This window comes from Paramormyrops kingsleyae, chromosome 1 (assembly GCF_048594095.1).
Source record: "Paramormyrops kingsleyae isolate MSU_618 chromosome 1, PKINGS_0.4, whole genome shotgun sequence".
Classification (NCBI taxonomy): Eukaryota; Metazoa; Chordata; class Actinopteri; order Osteoglossiformes; family Mormyridae; genus Paramormyrops; species Paramormyrops kingsleyae.
The window spans coordinates 58070300-58094010 of record NC_132797.1 but is presented as its reverse complement, the minus strand read 5'-3'; the positions used below and the strand labels follow the sequence as shown (position 1 = coordinate 58094010).

General features: G+C 44.3%; 1 protein-coding gene and 1 long non-coding RNA gene across 4 annotated transcripts; both read right to left on the bottom strand.

The window, feature by feature from the left end:
* Positions 1–235: 235 nt before the first annotated feature.
* On the bottom strand, positions 236–9475 carry LOC111834451 (dnaJ homolog subfamily C member 10-like). 3 transcript variants are annotated; one of them, XM_023793761.2, is made up of 23 exons: positions 9357–9475; positions 8602–8891; positions 6617–6782; positions 6416–6466; positions 6231–6313; positions 5983–6114; positions 5777–5870; positions 5525–5602; positions 4590–4633; positions 4359–4490; positions 4171–4260; positions 3958–4068; positions 3767–3875; positions 3543–3670; positions 3146–3262; positions 2936–3037; positions 2698–2853; positions 2429–2562; positions 2296–2349; positions 2048–2213; positions 1040–1162; positions 834–947; positions 236–750 (listed from the first exon to the last, which is right to left on the bottom strand). In XM_023793761.2, the coding sequence occupies exons 2-23, from the start codon at positions 8788–8790 to the stop codon at positions 739–741; spliced, it is 2385 nt and encodes a 794-aa protein (XP_023649529.1). In that variant the 5' UTR covers positions 8791–8891; positions 9357–9475; the 3' UTR covers positions 236–738. The 3 variants fall into 3 exon arrangements, with proteins under 3 accessions (XP_023649529.1, XP_023649546.1, XP_023649537.1); XM_023793778.2 differs by having other exon boundaries at positions 2048–2195; XM_023793769.2 differs by lacking the exon at positions 9357–9475 and adding an exon at positions 9070–9300.
* Positions 9476–17178: 7703 nt separating this feature from the next.
* Positions 17179–19790, bottom strand: LOC140592700 (uncharacterized). The gene is made up of 3 exons (XR_011993108.1): positions 18294–19790; positions 17729–17822; positions 17179–17307 (listed from the first exon to the last, which is right to left on the bottom strand). It is a non-coding gene; the product is annotated as an uncharacterized lncRNA (long non-coding RNA).
* Positions 19791–23711: the final 3921 nt, after the last annotated feature.

Genomic DNA, 23711 nt, shown 5'->3' with positions numbered 1-23711 from the left:
CTCACTGACAGGTAGTGCCTGGGAAATACCTAAATGTGTACAACCAACCCCCTCCCCCCAATTCTGAAGAGGTATGTCCTAGATCGCTCACAGTTCATCTGACCCCTCCTAACTGGAAGAACCAGCTGATTAAAGCTTATAACAAGTTTGAGAATTACTGAAGATGGGCCTGCTGAAGATGCTCTCAGCCTCAAGCCGAAGGGGAGAAATGCAAATAAAACACCAAGCAACAATCAACTGAAAAAAATCCATTTATTAAATTACAGGGGGGGCTTTAACAAATGAAACCAATATCACTGGGTTTTCTTTCATACAATACACAAAGGACACTTCACAAGCCATCTAGGTGTGCAGAGCAGGTAGCAGTGCCTTGTCCCGACCAGCATGGTTTGGAGTGTCACCCCCATGGCTGGAGAGCATGGGTGACACAGAAGCAGCATGAGGGAACACCCCTCCCCCCCAAAAAAAAAAATAATAGTACTAACATCAGATCAGGTAAAGCACAAGGCTGCCAGTCTCTCGGCTCAGACACATATAGGCAGGTCCATCAGGACATCACGTCAGGGGTAAGCAGACAGGACTGAGGCACTGACCAAGGGGCTCTGCCATCAGTGCTGCCATAGTACAGACACATTAAGCTAATGTTGCCCTCATCTGCCTCTGTGCTGCTTGTGTGTCCAGCATCTGAACTGCATTTCCCGTGGTCAGTGAATATGCCCCCCAGGGCAGCAGGTCAAACTACAGCTCATCCTGTGGGTGGGGGCACAGCATGTGATCCTGGGCATTGACATGTTTCTACACATGCATGATGGCACCCCCCTGCTGTGACTCACCTTGAGTTTGGTCCTGCCCTGTAACTGTGGAGAGAGGGCCTGCAACCTCTGGCTCAGGATGGCAGCAATGGTGCTGGCGTCCCTGCTGTTGATGTGCTCTCCACCCTGGTCACGCTGGACCCCGGACACCCAAAGATCAGAGTGCCCATCACATGCACCAATAAACTTACCACTGCCCTGAGAAGAGTGCCCCCGGCAGCCCTCACCTTGGTAGTATCCAGGTAGGGATAGAAGCGCACAGTGGGGTAAGCCCTGATGCCTGCAGCCTGGCATGTCTGCTCATATGCTTGGCAGTCCAGTTTGCCTGCGCGTACGGTGCCCTTCACCAACTGGGGGGGGGGGGGGGATAAAGCCAGCAAACAGCCAATCAACTCATCAGTGCAGGAGTCATAAATCAGGGGGTAGTGAATGGTTCTGTGGACCTGTGATCGGAAGGTTCAAGCATGGCCTCTTCAGAATAGTCATTTCTGTGGGTTCTTGAGCAAAGCCCTTAACCCCATGGACCATCCCCGTTTTGGCCGGGAAACTACCGTATTTTACCCCTCTTTCCCGCCATCCTCCCGTATTAGTATTTTCCCGTAAATCTCCCGTATAATAATATAATAAAAAAAAAAATTCCTCTGCCTCTCCAAACTGAACTGTGAGTAGCCTCGTGAGAACTGCCACCTGCAGTAGTCTGCAGGTCATTTACAACATTAACCAGGTCATAAATGCGGAGGTTAAAATGGCAATGCTGTGTGCCAAAAACAACGTTACTTTCACCTTCTGTGACGACATCAACAAGGATACAAAGTCTGCAACAAATCTGTATAATAAGTCATTAGTGAATGCCAGAGAGCCACATGAGTGAACATGAGAAATTAAAAGAAAATTTGTAATGAAAATAAAATGTAAATGACAAGTGGTTATTTTAGATTTCTTGTACACCTGTCTTAAAATGTAAGGTATACTGGAGCTTGGTTGGGGTGGTGGGATGGCTTGAGGTGGGTGCCAGAAAATTTCTCTTATTTTCAAATCCAAAACTTCACAGGTATGCCAAGGACGCTGCTATGGGTGGCTGCCCTTCACTGCCAAGCTTGCTCTCACCTACATGTGTTTGTGTGTCATGGAGAGCAAGATGGGGTAGGCGAAAAGAGAATTTCCCCTTGGAAATCAATAACATGTAATTTCATTTAATTTCATGTGAAGGTGAACATGGAAGGACAGGCTCTCACCTGGGCGAGAAACTCAAACTCAGGGGCAAAGTGCTGGCAGGGTCCACACCAGGGGGCGTAGAAGTCTAGCACCCAATGCTCCTGACCCTGCAGCACCTGGGTCCTAAAGTCCTCAGGGCTAAGGTCCACAGACACTCTGGGTAGAAACCTGGGGTTGAAACAGAAGCTGAAGATTAAGGGGTTTCAGTGAGAAACAGCATACAACTGCAAAGTATACGCTGATATATTGGCTGCTGAATGGAACTTACCCCAGTGCCCATGCCCGCAGTGAGTGGGCATCCCGATGCCATCCATTATAGCTCCTGCACCAAACAGAAGCAGAAGACAGTCAGTCAGCACACAGACACACAGAGACTGCCAGTTGAGTAAGACCAGACTTACTGGTAGAATTCTGGCCGCAGCGCCTCCTGGGGGAAGATACGGAGCTCGGGGTAAACCCGCACATTCTGGCCCTGGCAAAAAGAATGGTACCTCTGGCAGTCCACTGTGCCCACCCTGACCAAGCCAAGCACCAGCTGGGGACACATGGAAAGGTTCTGTCACCAGGGCAGATGTCCTCCCGGTCACCCTGATTAGGCTAAGCACCAACCGGTGGACATGGGGGGGGTTTGTCACCAGGGCTATCGCCCACCCCTAACCACAGGTCATACCCGGGCCAGCCGCCTCCACTCAGGCAGCAGTGCCTGGCAGGGCCCACACCACGGCGCAAAGAAGTCCAGCGCCCAGGTCTCATTGGGTTGGCGCTGCAGCACCAGCTGCTGGAAGCTGTCTGGGGTCAGATCCTCCACCACTGGGTTCACCATATCCTGGGGGGGCAGGGGACAGATAGTCAACGCCAATAGGGGCAAGGGGGTCACATGGGGAAGGTGAGAAGGGCCATCTCCTCACCTCTATGAACTCCAAAATGCTACTGGCTGAGTGATGACCCTCATAGTGGTGTGTCTTGGACTGGTTGAATATGACAGTGGTTGGGTACGCCTGGATGTTGTACTGAAAGAGGAAAGCACCCATTTAGCACAGCCACACCCTGCACCTGCACAAACACTAATCTTAACCCCACAACACCACCCCCCAGCCACTCCCTACCCAGGGACTCACCATGGTGCAGACAGTGTCATGCATGGTACAATCCAGGGTGCCAAACTTCAGCTGGCCAAACAGCCATATGGAGGCCTTCCTCAGCTCCGGGAGCAGCGCTCGGCATGGGGGGCACCACTGTAGGGGCAGGGCTGACCAATGAGAGGCCTGGATGGCACCCCGACATATCTCAGCTCTTGGAGCAGTGCCTGACACGGCAGACTCCTACTACAGGAGCAGGCAGCCAATGCTCACCAATGAAGCTGGGATCACACCCGCACTGCAACATCAGGTGTTTGCCACAAACACTGCTCTTTATCTGCTCATGCAGCTGCTCACTCCGCTGATACCTCACAGAGGGCGGTGGAGTCAAGGCTAAACCCCACCAACACCCACCCCCCCCTGGGGAAACACTCACAGGGACAAAGAAGTCAACCAGCCAGGGCTCCTTGTCGTTGTGAGGGAAGTTCTCAGGCCTCAGTGTGGTGATGTGAGAGCGGACGCTCTCCTTGGCAAAGGCTACTATGTTGTACAGCAAATACTTCCCTGGAGACCAAGAATCCAGCACAGCACATCGGGATTAAATATGGCATCTACGTACCCCTCTTGAGGCCCCAGCCCATGCAGCGACCGACTCCTCACCATGGTAGACCTCAAAGTCATCAATGCCCCGGAAGACAGCAATGCTGGGCTTATGGATGTACAGTGACTTGCAGAGCTGCGCCTCAGCCAGGCAGTCCACCCTGCCCACCTACAAGATGGCAACAGCAGCTCTCAGCTACGCAATCCGCAGCCCGCACTCATGGTTTCACCCACCAGGGGGCAGCACTCACCCTGACATGCACTTCCCTCAGCAGCGGCTTTAGCTTCTTGTACTCGCCAGACGCCTGGTCTTTGTGTGCGAAAGTGAAACTGAGCAACCAGCGATGGTAAGCAAGCTTCTCCTGGGAGAAGAGCGAGCAAGAGCAGTGTGAACCGCACCCTCACAGAACCAAAACCGGGACCAGGCCAGGTTACACGGAACCGGCTACACCCGGTACCCTTACGCTGAAGGTGTCCCAGGTGAGGGCCTCCAGGTCTGGCAAGTGCTGCATCACCTCCCTGTAGATCTCCCTGGCATCCAGACTCATGATGGCCTATGAAAACACAGCGTGCACCAGATAGCTGCTCAGAATGGGAAGAGAAAACCAGTGACCCCAGCATAAGGGGACCACCAGCGGGCAGGGAGCCTTACCAGAGTACCATCCCTCTGCCTGAGGCTGACCCCAGGGGGGAAGTAGGCTGTGAAACTGGTCTCCACATTAAGACTGGTGCAGAGCTCCGCCTGTGTAGAGCAGTCCACCCAGCCAACATGGACCAGGTCTTCCTGAGATCACGGGGGGGCAAGAGTCGATATATATTTAAGAAAAGAATCCAGGAGGAAGTGCCAGAGGTGGTTTGTTTGGGAGGGGCTCAGGGTCCTCACCAGCATGCCAGCCAGCTTCTGCCTCGTCTGAGATCCCAGACAGTCTCAAAGAAAGCAACAGAGAGCAGCAACAATTTTAAACACCTGGAGCCAGTTGAACAAAACACCTTAAGATTTTCCTTGAAGTTTGAGTTTTGGTTTCCTTATAATAATAATAAAAAAACGATGTAACGTTATACCTCTAATAAGTACAGGCAAGTTTCACCCCGGGCACTTGCAATATTAGACAGGTATACATCAGTTATGGAACAAATTTTTCCCGATGCAGAACCATGGAGACATGCAAAATGCATTTAAATTAACTGAGATACAACAATAATTTCCGAGTACTTCTGTGTATCTCAAAGTGTGTTTGTCGTCAACCACTCAGCAAAGTTTATCGCTATATGCTCCACTCAGTTGTTCGTCAAGCAAAAAGTATGTATTTGTAGTGAACACAATACAGCAGGGGGAACAGTCCATATATTCATTAGATAAGGATGCAGTGGGGACAAAATCCGGCTTTTTAACTTTCTTTATATTCATCAGATGAATAATATGTTACATTTTGTCAGTCATTAAGCAAATATTTCAATTATGTTTTCTTTTAACTATCGCCACTCAAAAAGACGTTTGTCAGGCTATATTCTCTTCAACATTTCCATCAACAAAATTAATACTGGAGGCGATAACAGGTATCACGAGCAGGCATGAGGGCAAAAGGTCTCCATGGAAACTGTACAATTTTACTGCTGTAAAATATCTTTCATTGCTGTAAATCCTTTAAGAAACCTTTTAAGGGATTCTATGCAACACCCTTAAATAAATCTCTCAGCTAAGGATAAATCAAACCTTGTGTCATACTTAATGGGAAAAATTAAGGTGTTCTGTGCAACCAGCACCTGTCCTTCTAGGATAAGGCTTCAGTCGCTCTTCAATGATTCTGTCTGACTCACCTCCAGAGTCCGTGCAGAAGGTGAGCACCCAGCCGACCCCTGACACCTGTGACTTCTCCATCTCTGTGCGGATGTTACCTGCAGGAGGACCATTGCATCTCAGCACAGACAAACATAGTCAGGCCCATTCCGTACTGGCTGTGCACTTCTACACAAACTGGGCAGAAGTGACATACGTGGAAATCCCCCCACCAAAAGCATTTTATCAGCCCCTCAGCCAGCTCTGCTTCCTGTGCGACTTGGCAACTTTACCATGCCACAGTTCCATCACTTTGCCGTGCACAAACTGTATGGCGAACTTCATGAGGCTCTCCTTGGACCGGTCACCAAAGTACTTCTGTGCATTCTGTCAGGAAGGGGGGGGGGGGGGGGGCAGCAGAGGCTGTGAGCTGGTGGTGGGGATTGGGGGCAGAGCCTGTTAGCCAGCAATAGTGACCAATGGGGGCAGAGGCACTCACCATGCCAGCCTTGAACATGTAGAGGCTCGGGTAGCTGCTCACACCTTTACTGTGACACAATCTGTTGTTATCACCACAGTTCACAGCTCCTATCTTCAGAACCCCATCCATCTCCTTGGCAAACTCCCTCCACTGGGGGGCACCGCATTTCAGGGAAAGAAACATAGTGATCATGAGCAGTCAGCGTGTGAACAGACACAACTGGATGGATTGATGGATGAATTAAAGAAGGAGAGGGCAGTGCTCACCATGGGTGCTAGGTCATGACAGTGTGAACAGCGTGGAAAGTAAAAGTTGACAAACCAGAGCTCTCCAGAATCCACTGCAGCATCTGAGAACAGATGAGACACGGGTGAACGCTACAGTGCCCCGTCATGCGAAACTGCATGCATGCTTCTGTCGGGGGGGGGGGGGGGGTGCCCTTAGCACTTACCAAAATCTCCTCTATCCAAAGTGATAATCTCAAGGTCATCATCATAAATTCCTTAGAAAAGAAAAGACGACAAGCCTGTCATGGTAGGCAAAGAAATCCCAGCCGGTAAGCAGGCAAGAACAGGCTGCCTTGGCGCCATTGGTCACATTTGAGGAATCTGCCACTGCAGGCAGGCAAGACTCCCCATGTGTCTCCCCATACCGAAGTCATAGCGGTAGAAGCTCCAGCTCTCATATCGGCCTCCCTGAAAGCTGTCTTGTAGGCCCTTCTCCCCATACTTGTCATATTTCTTCCTGAGGTCCTCATCCTTCAGCACCTCGTACGCCCGGTTAATCTTCAGGAACTTCTCGTGGGAACTTTGATCGTTCTGTGAGAAGACAGCAAAAGATGTCAGGGGGCTGGAAGTAGGCCTGGGCGATATGACGATATGAGATCGTGAAGACGATCTATGTGTTGACGATCTGCCCAAGCAGAGAGATTGTAGAATCATCTATTCTATCTGTATATTGCGGCTCTATGCTCTTCCTAATTTTTTTCCTCAGCCAAAGCGCACTATTTGCTAGTCCGCTTAATGCCCGCCTTATAGAAACAGCGCTTAACCAACCAAAGTCAATGACGTACAGTTCTCACTACGCCACTCTCTTTGATTCTGAGTGTAGCGGGAAGCAATGGCTGAAAATGAGAATGCAATGGTTGAGTTTGTCCCTAAAAAAAAACTCTACATCGGTGATATGGAAGTGGTTTGGCATTTACCCAAACGATAAGGAACAAACAGTCGTTATTTGCAAAGTCTGCAGAGAAAAGGTTCGCAAGTCGGATGGCAACACAACGAACCTTTTCAAGCACTTAAAGAGACAACATCCGAAACAGTATGCCGAGAATATAGAGGCTAGGAGAGCAGTCACAGCACAGGCAGCAGAGGCAAGAGTTACCAAACCAAAACAACTACTCTTGAGAAAGGCGCTCCATATGACAGGACAAGCAAGCAATGGAAATAGATAACAGAAGCAGTTACCTTTTACCTCGGAAAAGATATGGTTCCCGCCAAAACTGTAGAAAACAAGAGGTTTAAAAGTCTGCTGAAAGTAATTGATCCGCAATACGAGCTGCCCAGCCGAAAATATTTCTCTAGCACTGCCAATTCCACGTATGTACTCCGAACGAACGTCCGTTTTTTCGTAACAACCAGTGATCTGTGGTCCAGCCGCACTTCAGAGCCTTATTTGAGTCTGACAATGCATTATATTACCTTCAGCATTGGTGGCAATATCATAACATAACAAAGGGCTACTCTAAAGCCAGATAAAGCAGTCAAACTGGTTTTCCTGGCTAAAAACCTGTCTCCTTTTAGAAGGGGATAAATACTTAAAAACAGTGCTTAAGTTGGAGTGACTCTGACTCTCCCTGCCGGCCCCTGGAGGATGGGCTCCCCCTTTGAGTCTGGTCCCTCCGAAGGGTTCTTCCTTCTAGGGAGTTTTTCCTTGCCACTGTCGCTTATGCCTTACTCACTGGGGGGCTATAGGTGGGGATGCTGTAAAGTGCTTTGAGACAATTTAATGTTGTGATAACGCGCTATACAAAAATAAATTTGGTTGTTTGTTGTTGTTGAGCTTTTATAAGCACATTTTAGACACAGTATTGCACTTTATTTTTGTTCAGAGAGAACCACAATTTAAGTCTAATTTTACATTTATACCCTTTATTGACCCTTTTAAGAAGCTATTTAGTGTTTTACCTAAGGAGGTGTTGTCATGTTATGTTAAAATGACAATGTTGAGTAATTCAGTAATAATTTAAGAATTGCATTAGCCCATAATAAGAGTTGCCATTTTTACTGTTTACCATTTGTAAGTTTTTGTTCTTGTTGATATTTTGTTCAGTAGTAACTTTAACTATTTATTTAGCTTTAAATAAACTTGTTGGCAAAATTGCACAAACTGATTAAAATCTGTTCAGAAATATTCTTTGGTCAAAATCCTGTTTTGTTCTTTAGGACTATATTTTTACAAAGGAAAATAGTTTGGTTGTACTGTTCAGTAACTTGCAAAATAGTAAAAAGCAGTATAAATACTGTGATAAAATCGAATTCGTGATTTAACTGTTAAAAAATAGTGATATGATATTTTTGCCATATCACCCACCCCTAGCTGGAAGGACTGAGGCGGTCACAAAGGTGACGCACTTACTGGGTTTTTATCAGGGTGCATGGTCAGAGCCAGCTTCTTGAAGGCCTGTCGGATATCCCTGTTGGACGCATCTTTGGACAGCCCCAGGAGTTTATAATAGTCTTTATCAGCTGAAATGACACACAGCAGAAAGGGTGCTACAAAGATGTACAGCAATGTCCTGCAGAGCTTTGATGAGACACACTCCATGTTACTCTGGATCCTCAGTCTTGATCTTGAGGCTTTCCTGTGCGCTATTCCTCCATAGAACCTTGAACCATGATCTTGACAGGTGCAGATCTCAGTGGTATCTGTGGAAAAGCAGGACAAGAATTTCAAGCTAAATGCAACAAGACAAAATGACTGGCCTCTACCAGCGCCACCAAAGACTTCAAAACAAACATTTAACTCTAATGCATTCAGTAGGACCGTCTGCAGCCCCTAGAGATTTTCATGGAGACACGATGTCAGAGACAAAGAAAAACGAACCTGAAAAGTTGCCGTCGGAAGGAGGCGGAAGCCAGCCTGAGGATCATACATTCTTTACCGAATTACACCAATTAGCAGCCGGTTAATCAGACCCTCCCCACCTTACACACTCGTTAAAGGTATGTAATCACACTGTGTAGTGAAACGCGGCATCACAAAACAGCAGCAGCGCCCTTCAAATGGTTTTGTACCACCAAAACCTCAAATGAGCAAACCAGAAAAAGTTGCTAGCGTCGTTTTTAAAATATAATCGCGGTGATAAAGTAAAAGAATAAGAAGCGTTTTACCAGGTAAATCAGTCCGCCATCCAGCTCTGACAGCGTGAGCGCGAGGAACCAGTGCGCGCACGTCACGCTCGCCGTGACGTAAGGGCGTACCCGACTGCTACGCTACAGTCAGGATACCAGCGGCCAATCCGAGTGCTCGCCGCCCTAAACAAGCCGACGTTTTATGTGTATGAAGACGGTAAAACAGGAGAATGGTAAAGAATAATAAAATGCCTTTTATGGAAATGTGTTTTGTTTCATATGAATCCATAATTATTCTATATAGACATCATAAAACCATTTATTTATGCATCTACTGCCATGTAGTACAGTAATAGTAACGTTGACTGAGTATTATGTTCTCCGTTAACCGGTAATTTTCTGGGTACATAGTTATTTTTTTTTTTATAAAAAAAATAAAATAAATAAAAGGTCGCAGGGCAACGTGCACCCTGGTTTTTATACAGGTGTACATGTTTTCTGATGTTTTCGTTTATAGATTAGCCGCGGGAATATTCTGCCTTAATGTCCACCATCACCGCGGTTAAGTAGCTTCATATTCGTACGGAAGAGGATTAGGGCCACCATGAAAATATTATTTGAATTCTGACTTTAATCTCAGAATTCTGACTTTTTTCTCAGAATTCTGAATTAAATGTCAGAATTCTGACTTTAATCTCAGAATTCTGACTTTAATCTCAGAATTCTGAGTTTAGAAAAAAAATTCTGTCATTAAAAACGCTCCACCTTAAGAACTTCCATTAAAAATTATTAAAGCCTGAAAACTGAATATCGAATATACGGAAGAGGATTAGGGCCACCATGAAAATATTATTTGAATTCTGACTTTAATGTCAGAATTCTGACTTTTTTCTCAGAATTCTGACTTTAATCTCAGAATTCTGACTTTTTTTTCTAAACTCAGAATTCTGTCAGTCAGAGGATTGAAAGCTTTTGGAGTGAACTGTGCAAGGAAAATGTTCAGTGAACTTCTTTCCGGCTCTGAAAAAAAGAAGGTAATTTTACTAGGGATTTCCTTGATCGATCACTTGTGCAGTTTTGTTTCACAAGACTTTTACAGGTAAGTTAAACGTATTATTGTGATATAGCCTACGGAGGACGAGGGAAGAAGCTCAGTAGCCTACAGCCTTGTTTATATTCATTTTGTAATAACCTAGACTATGAGTCTTGACAATTCTTTTTTCAAGCGAGCTGGACGATTTTGCCCAGATGTGGAATGTAAACCACATACGATCACAGTGTAATATGGCTGCACTGCATAGACGTCCAGCCATAATGTATATGGCTCCTCATCTCTACGGGTCTGCAGATCTCATCTTTCAGTGTGAACCTGCTGACATTCAGAACTGCCAAGAGGAGTGTGTAATGCTGACTTACCCATGTGACGACACAGTTTTTGAACTCTTGCCTGATAATGGATGAACATCATCTTAGTGTCCCAGAGGATGCAGAGAATGGCAGAGCCCTTTACATAAGGCTCAGAAAAGAAATACTACGTGTTGTAATTTGCAAATTGAAACTACTCCTCCTGTGAACTAAGTTTTTATTTATTTATTTGGTTTGATTATACATTGTATATAAGACAAGATGTGGAAATCACTATGAAAATGATTATTTGTCATATGTGAGAAGTTATGTAGCACTTTGGGGGGGGCCTATTTTTGTGGGCGGAGCTTAAAGCTCTCCCCCATCTATGATGTCATAAGGGGGCGTATCCTTTCATCTGATTGGTCGGGGGGGTTTGGCCAAATGGTACCATACATGCTTATGCCACGTGTTGCCGATAGGGGGACATATGGTTTGGGGGTGTTAATGGTTGCCGTTTAAACTTTAATAGAATAAAAATACATTACATGTATTTTATTAATGTGTTATTTTTAATTACGTTTTAAGGAATAATAAAGCGTATAGCCGGATGAATGTGAGCTAGCGCATACACGTCCTGCGGGGTTCCGTCCGTCCGCAGTAGACACAAGCGCCCGGCGTATTCTAAAAGAAAATGCACGTAAGCTCATTATATTTAACAGAAATGTTTAAAGAATTTAACTTTTAAACAATTTAAAGAATACTGCATATCTTAAGCACAAAACGGCACAAGCCCCAAACTTTTAAACAAGTAGACACATGCCCCAGCGAAACAAGCACAAACATTTTAGCCCCAAGTTTTTAAAAACGAGAAAAGCCGTAATCAGTTTAACAGTTTATTTCAATGTAAAATAGAAAAGCAATTTTCAACAAATGCGAAAGTGTAGCAAGGCGGCCATTATCCAAGCAGCTCGGCCATGTGCGGTCGCTCCGTTCAAAACTTGCGTGTCAAATGAACAACGGTGGGGGGAAGGGGGAGCGTGCTCATGCAGACACACGTTCAAATGGCGATCGGCGGAAATTGTTAACCTGAGGTGTGAGGGACCAGCAAGCAGACTCAGGGGCACAGAATTAGTTACTAACCAAAAACTTTACTGAAAATCAAAAAATCATCAAAATACAAAAAGCATATCCAACAAAGGAAAATCCAGGGCCCAATAAAATGAGGTCAACCAAACAATGAAACCAAAATTAAAGCAAAGCATAACCCAACCTACACTGAACATAACTGACCTAACAAATAACACACTGGGGAAACATATATACTGGGTGATCAATCCAGCAACACACACAAGGGGGGAACACTACCATAACATTTATACCTACATGCCACTAACTAAATAAACCCCATAACATATTGAGCCCATAAAATTATACAAACAATTTTATAAAGAAAAACCTAAATCAAAAAATGTTAACAAAGAAATAACAAACAACTATGCCACAACCCAGCTCCTCATCCCCCTACTGTGGGCACCTGTTGGTACTGCCAATGGGGATTAAAAGGGAACCATGACCATCCAGGCCGTTTGTCCGTCGGACCAATAAAATGCATGCACCACTTCCCGTTTCACCCCAGGTAACTGCAACATGTTGTTGTGGCCATCTCAGGCCATCACATGAGGCTAGCCATGGCCCTTAATTGTGAAAGCACGTTGCAATCCTGACAGAATGCGCATTAACTCTATTTGATAGTGATGGCAAAACGAAGCTTTTCAAAGCACTGAAGCTTCCTTTTCAAGTGTGTCGAAAAATGGTTCAGTACTCAAAGCCTTCCGAAATGGTGACCATTAGTGACACCAAGTGGTCAAATAAGGAAATAACACTTAATTTTGAGTGAGTGCAGTGAATCTGAATATTTATAAATTGGCAAAAATTCTAATGGTCTGTAGTGCGTCATGAACATTAATGACCTGGTGAACTTGAATGTGACTTCTTGTGGACTGGGAAACCATTGACTTAACTGGGAAGGGGTGCTTGTGTAACGGAAGAGGGCCATTAGTCTACAGATTTTTATTCAGGAACAGTATTTGTTCAACAGTGCGGGGGCTAAGTTGGTTACGTTTTTTATTCACCACTTCTCCTGCTTTGGAGAATACCCGCTCACATGGAACGGAGGACGCTGGAGTGCATAAAAACTGTACTGCAACTTTGTATAAGTGTGGATACACAGCCTGGTGCATATCCCAGAACCTCAAAGGGTCTTCAGTATGTGGTATATTGGGGTCACTGAGGTTCGCGCCTCATTTTCACTTTTCTGAAGCAGTCACGTGGTTGAGCACAGAATGAAGCTTCGGGTCACCATGGTCACGTGTTTAGGGTAGAACGGAAGAAGCATCGAAGTTCTGCTTCAGAACGCACTGTATCGTTTTTTTTTTACACATGCCTCGGAGCTTCGGTGTCAAGCTTAACATCACTACTATTTGATAATCTGACTTATTTGTAAAAAGTATTATTCTGTCCCTCGGGTTATTTCTGAGGTATGTTTCTTTTTCATAAGTTTGTTATAGGACGGGTCATAATCATTCGTTCTGTAATTAATTGTAGCAACGGGTCAGTAAATATGTTTATTCCTGATCTTCTCTGGGAAAAGCCTGCCATCTAGTGGTTTAACAAGGAAGCGCCATGTAAGAGCTCAAGCAGGGGGTTTTCTCCCAGCGCTCGACAGGGAAGGTCCATTTCTCCGTGTCTCTGTAAATTCCTGCATCTGTTGCTCTTAAAAAGGCATAATCTGTAAGTGTGGCAAAACGATTGATTGTTCTCACTTATTAGTACTTTGTTCAGTAAAGTAATGAGTTTCTTGTGTGTTTAGCAAGTTCTGTTACATTACTAGCTTAAGCTAGCTGTTGGTGTTTTATTTAGCTTGCTAGCATGAAACATATCAGCACGTGGTGTTAGCTGCGTTTCTTGACATGCTAGGCGGGTGTTATTGTCGATGCTGAGATTGGGTAGTGACTGTTTACATAAGGCAACAATATTGAATGTAATATTAGTGTATTTGTATGGAAAGGGGATACACTGTATTCTGTTTCTGTTATTACAGTTTTACAACGAAAAAAGGATCAGTAAAGCTCTGAAGAATACAACACAGTCTCCCGAGTGTTCACTGAAGCCATTTAATGTTTAGCTCTCTGCATAAGCTGGATAGAGAAATTCAGCTGAGGGCAGAAGAGTAAAAAGATTGTCCTCACATCAAGTGCACTGCCAGGATCCTGAGACACTCCACTCCAGCATCACCAAACATGTCCAACCACGGAGACACCTCGCGGCTTTCACAGCTGGAAGTCAGGTCAGAATGGAGATCAGCAGATTCACGTCGGTCAAGCTGCTCAGCAGCAAACCTTGCTGCAGCACGAGCACGAGCCGACGCTGAAGCTGCTCGAGCCAGAGCAGATTACGCCAAACGCCAAATAGACATGGAGGTCGAAAAGGCCTGGAGGCAGCGCTAAATGCTCTGAAGCAGGAGGGAGAAGCCGAAGCAGCACTTGCAGCCGCAAGAGTCCTAGAGGCTGCAGTTCTGGACTAAATAGAGTCTGTGAAACCACCAGACATTCCTGCCACAATAGCCGTGGTTGTCAACCGCACTCAAGAGTATGTAGATACCCCCTTCCACAATAACACTAATATGGAAGGTGAGTCAAAATACAGTAGAGAACAAAAATGTGACTTAGACAACACCTACAGGAGACTGAGGGGGGACATGATCCAGGTCTATAAGATTCTAACAGGTTTGGATGCTGTTCAACCGAATAGTTACTTCAGCATTAGTTCCAATTCAAGAACTCGTGGCCATAGGTGGAAATTAGCGGGAGAACATTTCAAACTGGATTTAAGGAAGCACTTCTTTACACAGCGTGTAGTCAGAGTATGGAATAGTCTTCCTGATAACGTAGTGCAAGCTGAATCCTTGGGTTCCTTTAAATCAGAGCTAGATAAGATTTTAACAACTCTGAGCTATTAGTTAAGTTCTCCCCAAGCGAGCTCGATGGGTCGAATGGCCTCCTCTCGTTTGTATAGTTGTTATGTTCTTATGTTCTTATGTACACTACAAGACCGGACATATCAACAACAGCTGCGCGAGGGCACCCCCCCAGATCTCCACCCGCATGGCAGCCCAAACTTCCACCTCCCCATTGGTCCAACCATGCTGGAGCAGACACACCACAACGACAAGCAGATGTATCAGGCCTCGCAGCCCTCCTCTCACGTCGTGACCTTTTGACAGCAGGACTGATGGTTTTTGATAACAAGCCAGAGACTTATCTAGCATGGAGATCAATGTTTCACAATGCTACCGAAGATTTAAACCTAAAATTCAGTGAAGAACTCGATCTACTCACTAAGTGGCTTAGTGGGGAGTCTCTCCAACATGCTCTGAGAATCAGGGCTGTCCATGTTAACAATCCAGAAACAGGTCTTCAGCGTTTATGGCAAAGGCTAGACAAGATTTATGGCTCATCAGAAGTTATTGAAGCTTCTCTGTTTAAATGCCTAGAGAGCTTTCCCAGAGTTACTCAGAGGGACAACCACCTTCTTCAGGAGCTTGCAGATCTCCTCCTGGAACTTGAGGCAGCAAAAAACGTAGGGTATCTGCCAGGCCTCAGCTTTCTCGACACTCCAAGAGGCATAAACCCAATTGTGGAAAAACTCCCTGCAATACTCTGCAAGAATCATGGATCAAACAGGGGTCCAAGTATAAGAAAGAACACAGAGTGCACTATCCGCCTTTCTCCTACTTTGTCCAGTTCGTGAGTAGCCATGCTGAAATGAAAACTGACCCCAGCTTCATTTTACAAAATTACAGCACTGGGCACATGAAGATGGAAAGGCCATTGGTGAGACAATCACGTTTCAGAGCCCCGGTAACAGCAAACAAAACACAAGTTGGCACACCCAGCAACAAATCTAACACTCACTCTCTTGATCCCGAGAAACAGTGCCCAGTACACATGAAGCCCCATTCACTGGCAAAATGTAGAGGGTTTAGGATGAAAACACTGGATGAGCGGAAAAGGCTGCTCAAAGGGCTCTCGATCTGTTACAAGTGCCTCTCATCGACAGAGCACAGGGCCAAAGACTGTAAAGCTGATATTTGTTGTCTGGAGTGCAATAACGATACCCACATCTCCGCCATGCATCCCCTTGGACAAGTGGGAGCTCTGACCCTACACCAGAGGCACACGGCGGGGAGCCAGACATCCCAAGCTCCACAGTGACCACATCTAACTGCACTGAGGTATGTGGACAGGGACAACAAGGACGGTCTTGTTCCAAAATTTGCATGGTGAAAGTATATCACAGCACAGCCCCTCAAATGAAAAGGAAAATGTATGCAATTTTAGACGACCAAAGTAACGTGTCACTGGCTCGTTCTCCCTTTTTTAACTTGTTTAATGTACATGGTGAAGCCTTCCCATACACGATGAAAACATGTTCTGGCACAATGAACAAAACAGGCCGTAGAGCTCACGGCTTTGTCATCGAGGGTGTTGACGGAAAGGTGTCCATACCACTACCAACACTGACAATCAGATTCCAGATAACAGGAGTGAGATACCCACCCCAGAAGCTGCAGCTGCTCATCATCACCTAGCTCACATAGCCGCACAAATACCCCCACTTGATTCAGAGGCAGATATTCTCCTCGTAGGCCGTGATGTAATTCAGGCTCACAAGGTTCGACGCCAGGCAAATGGGCCCAATGAAGCACCTTATGCCCAAAAGCTTGATCTTGGATGGGTAGTTGTCGGGGATGTTTGTCTCTCGGGAGCTCACAGACCCACAGCGAGCTCCAACAAGACAAACATACTGGATAATGGCCGTCCCAGTCTTCTCTCTCCCTGTGGCAACAGAACCCAGCAAACATTTGGACGTTTGATGACCGTTGAAATGACGTCCCTCCGACACGTCCCGTCATGGTTGAAAAATAGTTCCAAAATGAAAGTTGAACGGACGTCTTTGACGTCAACTTGCCGTGTATTCGACGTCTTTTCGGCGTCTTTTCTGGACGTCTAATGCGTCGTCGTCTGGATGTTTTTAAGATGTGTTTCTGCGTTATGTCAGTGTACTAATTAGCCTGAATATAAACGTCCTTATTGTGAAATGCACATCAGAATATAAATGGTTCAAAAAACGTCCAAAATCAGTCCAGTCAGACCTCAACGTCTATACAACGTTTAATCGACGTTTACATTACAAAACATTTCTTATTTGTATTAAATAAGAAAAAAATATATATTTATATAACATATACATACATATAAATATACAGATAAATATATATAATATATTTAAATATTTGTGTGCATTACATATAAACACATACATACACACATACAAATATAAAAGTATACATTTTTAAAAAAAGGCTAAATATATAGTAGAACTGTAAATAGTAACAATTAAACATTAGTTAAACAAGAACGAAAAGAACAAGAACAAGCACATGAACACACACATGAATTATTTCTGTCAACGGGCTCATTTCCTATATCCCCAACTCTTCCTGGAGCATGTTTTAGGTGTTCAGCCATTGCTGCCTCAATCTCGGAGTCTGTTGCATTTGCGCTCCATCTTTTTACTGCATCTGAGGGTTGAATATTAAAAAAAATAATAATTACAAAAGGGCAAAATTGTCTTTATGATCCTACAACAACATTAAAAATACATCTTGGAACAACATTATCAGTTTCATTAACGAAGCATTTGAAAAAAGTAATCAACATGCATTACACAACATTTTTCTGTTGAATAATCTTTGGTTAATAAAAGATGTTCTGCATTAAATGTGTGCTAGGTGAATGAAAAAATAGCATGTCCCCTTCCCCTTCAAAACCACTGTGGTTGAGCAAGTTCCATAAGTAGGTGTGTAACTGTGTGAAAGTAAACAGGACATTTCTGTGGTCTTTAAGACAATATTCCTTCAATAGATAAAAGGTACCAATAAAAATAAATAAATAAATAAATAAATAAAGGTACAAAATTTCACGTCATAAGGCCAAAATTACCTTGAATTATATTGAATATGATTGTATCTCTAAATGGCTTCTTTTGCAGTTGGCCACCACCCCTCATGTTGAATTTTGCCATTAAGGCATGATTCTGTGAAAGAAATTACTCAGGATTACTTCACCATCAGGAAAATTTACTTGTAAGGTCAATATTACAATTATTGTAGTTGTAATATTATCAGCATGTTACTTGCATGCAATGTTAAATCATACATTTTAACAACCACTCATCTGTCAGGTAACAAGTTCCCTGAACTATGTTCTTATCCATATCCACATTTTTTGAGACAACTAATTAGTCATTAATGGCTTACACTGAAATTATGTTTAGATTTTTTGGTTTTCAGTCTGGCAGACTAAGTCAGTAGACATCTAAAACCTTCTGAACTAGAAAATAGGCATGTATGTGAGGAGATATAATGTGTGAAAGATTAAATCTGTAATAATAAAAAAAAATAATACCCAAAGCTGGGTTTCTTATTTTGGCCAGAATATACATTTACATATACATTTTATTTCTGAATTATGCAGCAATACAAACAATGCAAGGTAAAATACATACCTGTTCATGACTTTATTGACACAGTCCCTGAGAGAAGATCCCACAACTCTGGACAGTTGCTGAACCTAAATGTGACATCACAATCTGTAATACGATATTAAAGCACAGTTCAACTTTCCCTGGCAGTGTCTCTTTTGAAAAGTGTTCAAGAACATAACGCTCAATACCATAATAAATATACTGTCCACTGCATTTATTTTGAACTGGCACTCCTTGTGGAGTTTCAAGAAGAGTTCTAGCGTCTTTGGGAAGTCTATGGCCATGACGTCTGAGCACATCCAGAAGCTCATTTAATGCCTTGTGGGTCTGGTTTGTAGCAGTAGCCCAACTAGCCAAGTCCTTGTGAATAGATGGTGTTTCAACAATTGAACGTGAAGCCTCATCCAACTGCTCAGACTCAGTTTCAGTAGAATCAGTATCATAATTGTATTCTTCTTCATGTCTAATTGACACCACTGCTGCACTAACAGAAGAACTACAGGCCACCATAAGATGTAATTCGTCGTGTGTTGATCCCTCCGTGAGGGGACTGCCCTCTCCCGCCAAGGCTGGCTCCACTGACCCCTCAGAATCAGAGCTGCTATCATATTCCACTAAGGAATCAACCTTTGCCCTTCGTCGTCTCCACTTCCTCTGGTACTCAGAGGACATGTTTAGCAAATCTAAAATTACGAAATTATTTTAAAGTAGTTACTGAAAACATCCATGTTAAAATTCATTTACAGACGCCAGCCCATGTTATTCTTGAGCGCTTCCTACATTTTGCTCAACATTTCACAGTCTCTTTCAGGTAATTTACTTTTTGAAAAATCTCAAAAGGCTACATTGAACAGTAAAACTTACTGGATCATTAAAACATACTGGTATGCTATTATTGACTGAATTTCATAGCTACTACAATATTTACCATTTGCTTGGGTTTTAACAAATTATTATTTTTTTTACTTTATTTAAAAGATCTTTCACTAAACATCTCGCTTTAAAGTCAATTTAAGCAGTTACAACAGCACTTCTTGCCCTACCAAACGCACTACTGATTTGCCCTCCCCCACTCCAATCTTATCTGAAATGATATCTTCCAGCTTCTGATTGACTGAACACACCTGATCCAGGTAACCAGCAGTGGGTAGGGCAGGGATAATTAGAAAACAATTAGGCCAGGTGTCCTTGAGGACCAGGGTTGGGAACCCCATATCCATTACACAATGTTCCTGCAGTAGCATGAAACTGCTCTGCTCATTTGTAATTATTTTTTAAGGCAGTGAAGCAAAATCCAGCAAACTTAACATTTTGGGGACTTGGTCATTTTGCTATCAGTTTTCCACCAAGAAGTTTGCTCAACTGCATAAAATAGCTCAACTTAAGTGTAGAGACCGCATGGGGCTTTATACCTGCGAACTCATGCTAACAGAGTTTGTTTTTAGGAGCAGCCTAACGTTAACACTACTAACTTTTAGCCTGCTAGTTAATTTTAGCCAAACTCAAACTACATTTTAGTTCCTTCGTGTCAAACGTAAAATTTATAAAAAATACAAAATGGACTTACCCAACAGTAGTTTTTTTATATAGATATATTAACTTTCACCCTCCTCTCTTCTTGAAAGTAAATAAGACTCGTGAAAATGCGTTAACTTTTCCTCTCCCTCTCTCAAGATAATCTGGAATATCGCGGTATATCGCGAGACTGCCAACTGTTTCCAAATTCAAATTAAAAAACTTTATGTATCCACATGGGGAAATAAAACGCACGCAGAGTAAAGCGAGTAAACTTTTTTTTTATTTGACAATCCACAACCAATTCGGACTTTAAATGGTAACCAGGTATGTACCTGTTCATATGTAAATGCATAAAAATAATAAAATAATTTTTTAATATTCGAAAACACGGGGCGCATAATGCCAAATGCAGTGGCTTCACAATCACAGAGTACTTTGTGAATAATTTGTCATAAAACAATATGTAAATAAACATTATTGTGCATTTCATTTAAAAAATATATCCTTTTCCCCCCACAATGAGTCTTGCTTGAATAGACGTGTAAAGGACGTCAGTGGCCGTCTTTTCACAACCTCTTAAAAACTACTCGGGGCACTTACTTTTTATTGCAGTATTAACCAAGGTGTAAGCACAGTCGCATTTGCATGTTTCGTGCTCAATTTCACAGTGGATTTAATAAAGGATCATGATGGATTGTAAATGCACGTGTAAAGGACGTCACATAGTGGACCTTCGCTCACACATGCACTCACTATTAAAATGCACTTAGCTAAAACTCAAAGTGACAGCTATACATGCAACTCCAGACAACTGTAGACATGTACAAATGTATCTGAATGCATTTTTAGGCAATGTTCTGTGTCACATATTTTTACCGATTTATGCCGTCCTACCCCGACCATTTTTGGCCAGGGACACGACGTTGCCGTCGGACCAATGTTAGCTGGGATGCACTCACTATTAAAATGCACTTAGCTAAAACTCAAAGTGACAGCTATACATGCAACTCCAGACAACTGTAGACATGTACAAATGTATCTGAATGCATTTTTAGGCAATGTTCTGTGTCACATATTTTTACCGATTTATGCCGTCCTACCCCGACCATTTTTGGCCAGGGACACGACGTTGCCGTCGGACCAATGTTAGCTGGGAATCTACACAAAGGTGTAGATCACAGAAGAATGCCCCCTTTTTGAGAGCACACAGGTCAATGATAAACTGGGCAAACACATCTTTGAGCAAACTACTGACGATGACAAATTGGCACTCTCTGCAGAAGATAAGTCGTTTCTGAACATTATGCGCAGGAAATTTGCTAAAGATAATGCAAATAACTGGGTTGCCCCACTGCCTTTTCGTCATCCCCGACGTCGCTTACCCAACAGCAGAGAGCAGGCTATCAACCGCCTCATGTCCCTACGAAAGACATTAAAGAGAAAGCCGGAGATGAAAGATCATTATGTGGAGTTTATGAAAAGGATCTTCGACAAAGGTCATGCAGAAAGGCCCCCCCCTCTCAAACGCCACCAAGAATGCTGGTGTCTACCACCCCCAAAAGTTAGCAAAAATCAGAATAGTCTTCGATTCGAGCGCCCAGTTCGAAGATGTGTCTCTGAATCAAGTACTGTGTAAGGGCCCAGATCTCAATAACAGCCTTGTGGGTATACTTCTCAGATTCCGAGGTGACCCAAATGCTGTGATGGCCGACGTGGAGCAGATGTTTCACAACTTCATGGTCAGAGAGGACCATCGTGATTATTTGCGGAAGAGTTTCACATGACAGTTCATGTTTTTTGGAATTGCCCATCCCCCTCAGTTGCTATCTATGGACTTAAGAAAACTGCTGTGGAGGGAGAGAAAGAATATGGCAGCGATATAAGGGAATTTATTTTAGCGTCACTTTTATGTAGATGACGGGCTAAAGTCTTTTCCCTCCGAGACACAGGCGATCGACGTCCTTCGCAGAACACAAAAAATGCTGGCTCAGTCTAACATCCGCCTTCACAAGATCTCATCCAACAGCCCTGTAGTCGTCAGTGCCTTCCCAAGTGAAGATCTAGCCACGGGTCCGCAGGAACTCCAACATGGGCAACATGCCCCACTCATCCAACGCAGCCTAGGCCTAGGCTGGGACCTGTCCACAGACCAATTGTCATTCCAAGTTGAAATCAACGACAGGCCTTTCACCAAACGTGGTGTATTGTCAGTCATCAACAGTTTGTATGACCCACTTGGCTTCGCTGTGCCAGTCAGCATCGAAGGCTGCTCCATTTTGAGAGAGATTTCTATGGACATTGGCGAATGGGATGCACCGCTGCCAAGAGAGAAACAGGGCAAGTGGCAACAATGGAAAGATTCCCTAAAGCACTTACAACAGCTCAAGATCTCCCGCATGTATACATCCATCTCACTATCTGAATCCCAGAGAAAGGAAATGCATGTTTTTTGTGATGCATCCACAAAAGCTGTTGGAGCCGTTGCTTACCTGAAACTCACAGCCGGCAATGGGCTCAGTGAAGTTGGGTTTCTTCTTGGAAAAGCCAGGCTGGCTCCAAAACCAGACATCACCATTCCAAGACTGGAACTCTGTGCTGCTGTGCTGGCTGTAGAAGTGGCGGAAATGGCCCAGCAGGAGCTTGACACTATTGTCGATGAGGTGAACTTCTACACCGATTCGAAGGTAGTCCTTGGATATATTTTCAATGAAAAGAGATGCTTTTATGTGTATGTGCATAACCGTGTGGAGCGCATCAGGTGTTCTACACAGACCCACCAATGGCATTACGTACCCACACAGCTAAACCCAGCTGACCATGCCACGCGAGCATTGCCCGCTGAGCATCTGTCTCGCTCTACATGGCTCAGCGGACCTGCCTTCCTTACGGATTCAGGTCAACGACAAATACAGAAAGAACCTTTTGACCTTGTTTGCCCTGAAAACGACACCGAGCTGCACCCAGATATTGTTTCCTGTGCCACTTTTCTGTCAAAAAAAGAGCTCGGGACCACAAGGTTTGAGAGATTCTCAAATTGGAGTCGTCTGCTGAAAACTGTCGCCGGACTGCGGCATATCGCCAAATCCTGTAAAGGTGAAACAGAGGGCGCATGTCGTGGATGACATAAGTGTATCAACTACGCTACAGAAGAACAGCTTCAGCAGGCTAAGGTCACTATCATTCGTGCAGTTCAAAAAGAGGTGTATGCGGATGAAATCAAGCGCATGGAGTGGAGTGAGTCCATTCGCACACAAAGTCCACTTAGCAAGCTGAGTCCTTACATAGACGCTGATGCAGTTCTTAGGGTCGGCGGCCGGCTGACAAGAGCTCAACTGTCAGATGAGACACACCCCATAACACCACATAACTCAGCTCATAATCAGACACTTTCATGCACAAGTATGTCATCAGGGCAGACACTTCACCGAAGGCGCAATCAGAGCTGCAGGTTTTTGGATTGTGAGTGGGAAAAGAGCCGTCAGTGGTGTTATTTTCGACTGTGTCATATGCCGTAGATTAAGAGGCAAGCAACAAGAGCAGATCATGTCAGACCTACCAGAAGACAGAATGTGTACAGACCCTCCTTTCACGTGTGTGGGCCTAGATGTTTTTGGTCCGTGGCCCGTTACAGTCAGAAAGACACGAGGAGGGCAAGCAGAGGCGAAGAGATGGGCAGTGATCTTTACGTGTATGAGCACTCGTGCCATACATATTGAAGTGGTAGAAGCAATGGACACTTCATCTTTCATTAATGCTCTGCGCTGTTTCTTTGCCATTCAAGGGGTTGTTAAGCTACTCAGATCCGATTGCGGCACAAACTTTGTGAGTGCTTGCAGAGAACTCCAAATCGGCAAGAAAGGCTGTCATAATGACAAAATCAATACGTATCTTGGAGACAGAAGCTGTGAGTGGCAATTTAAC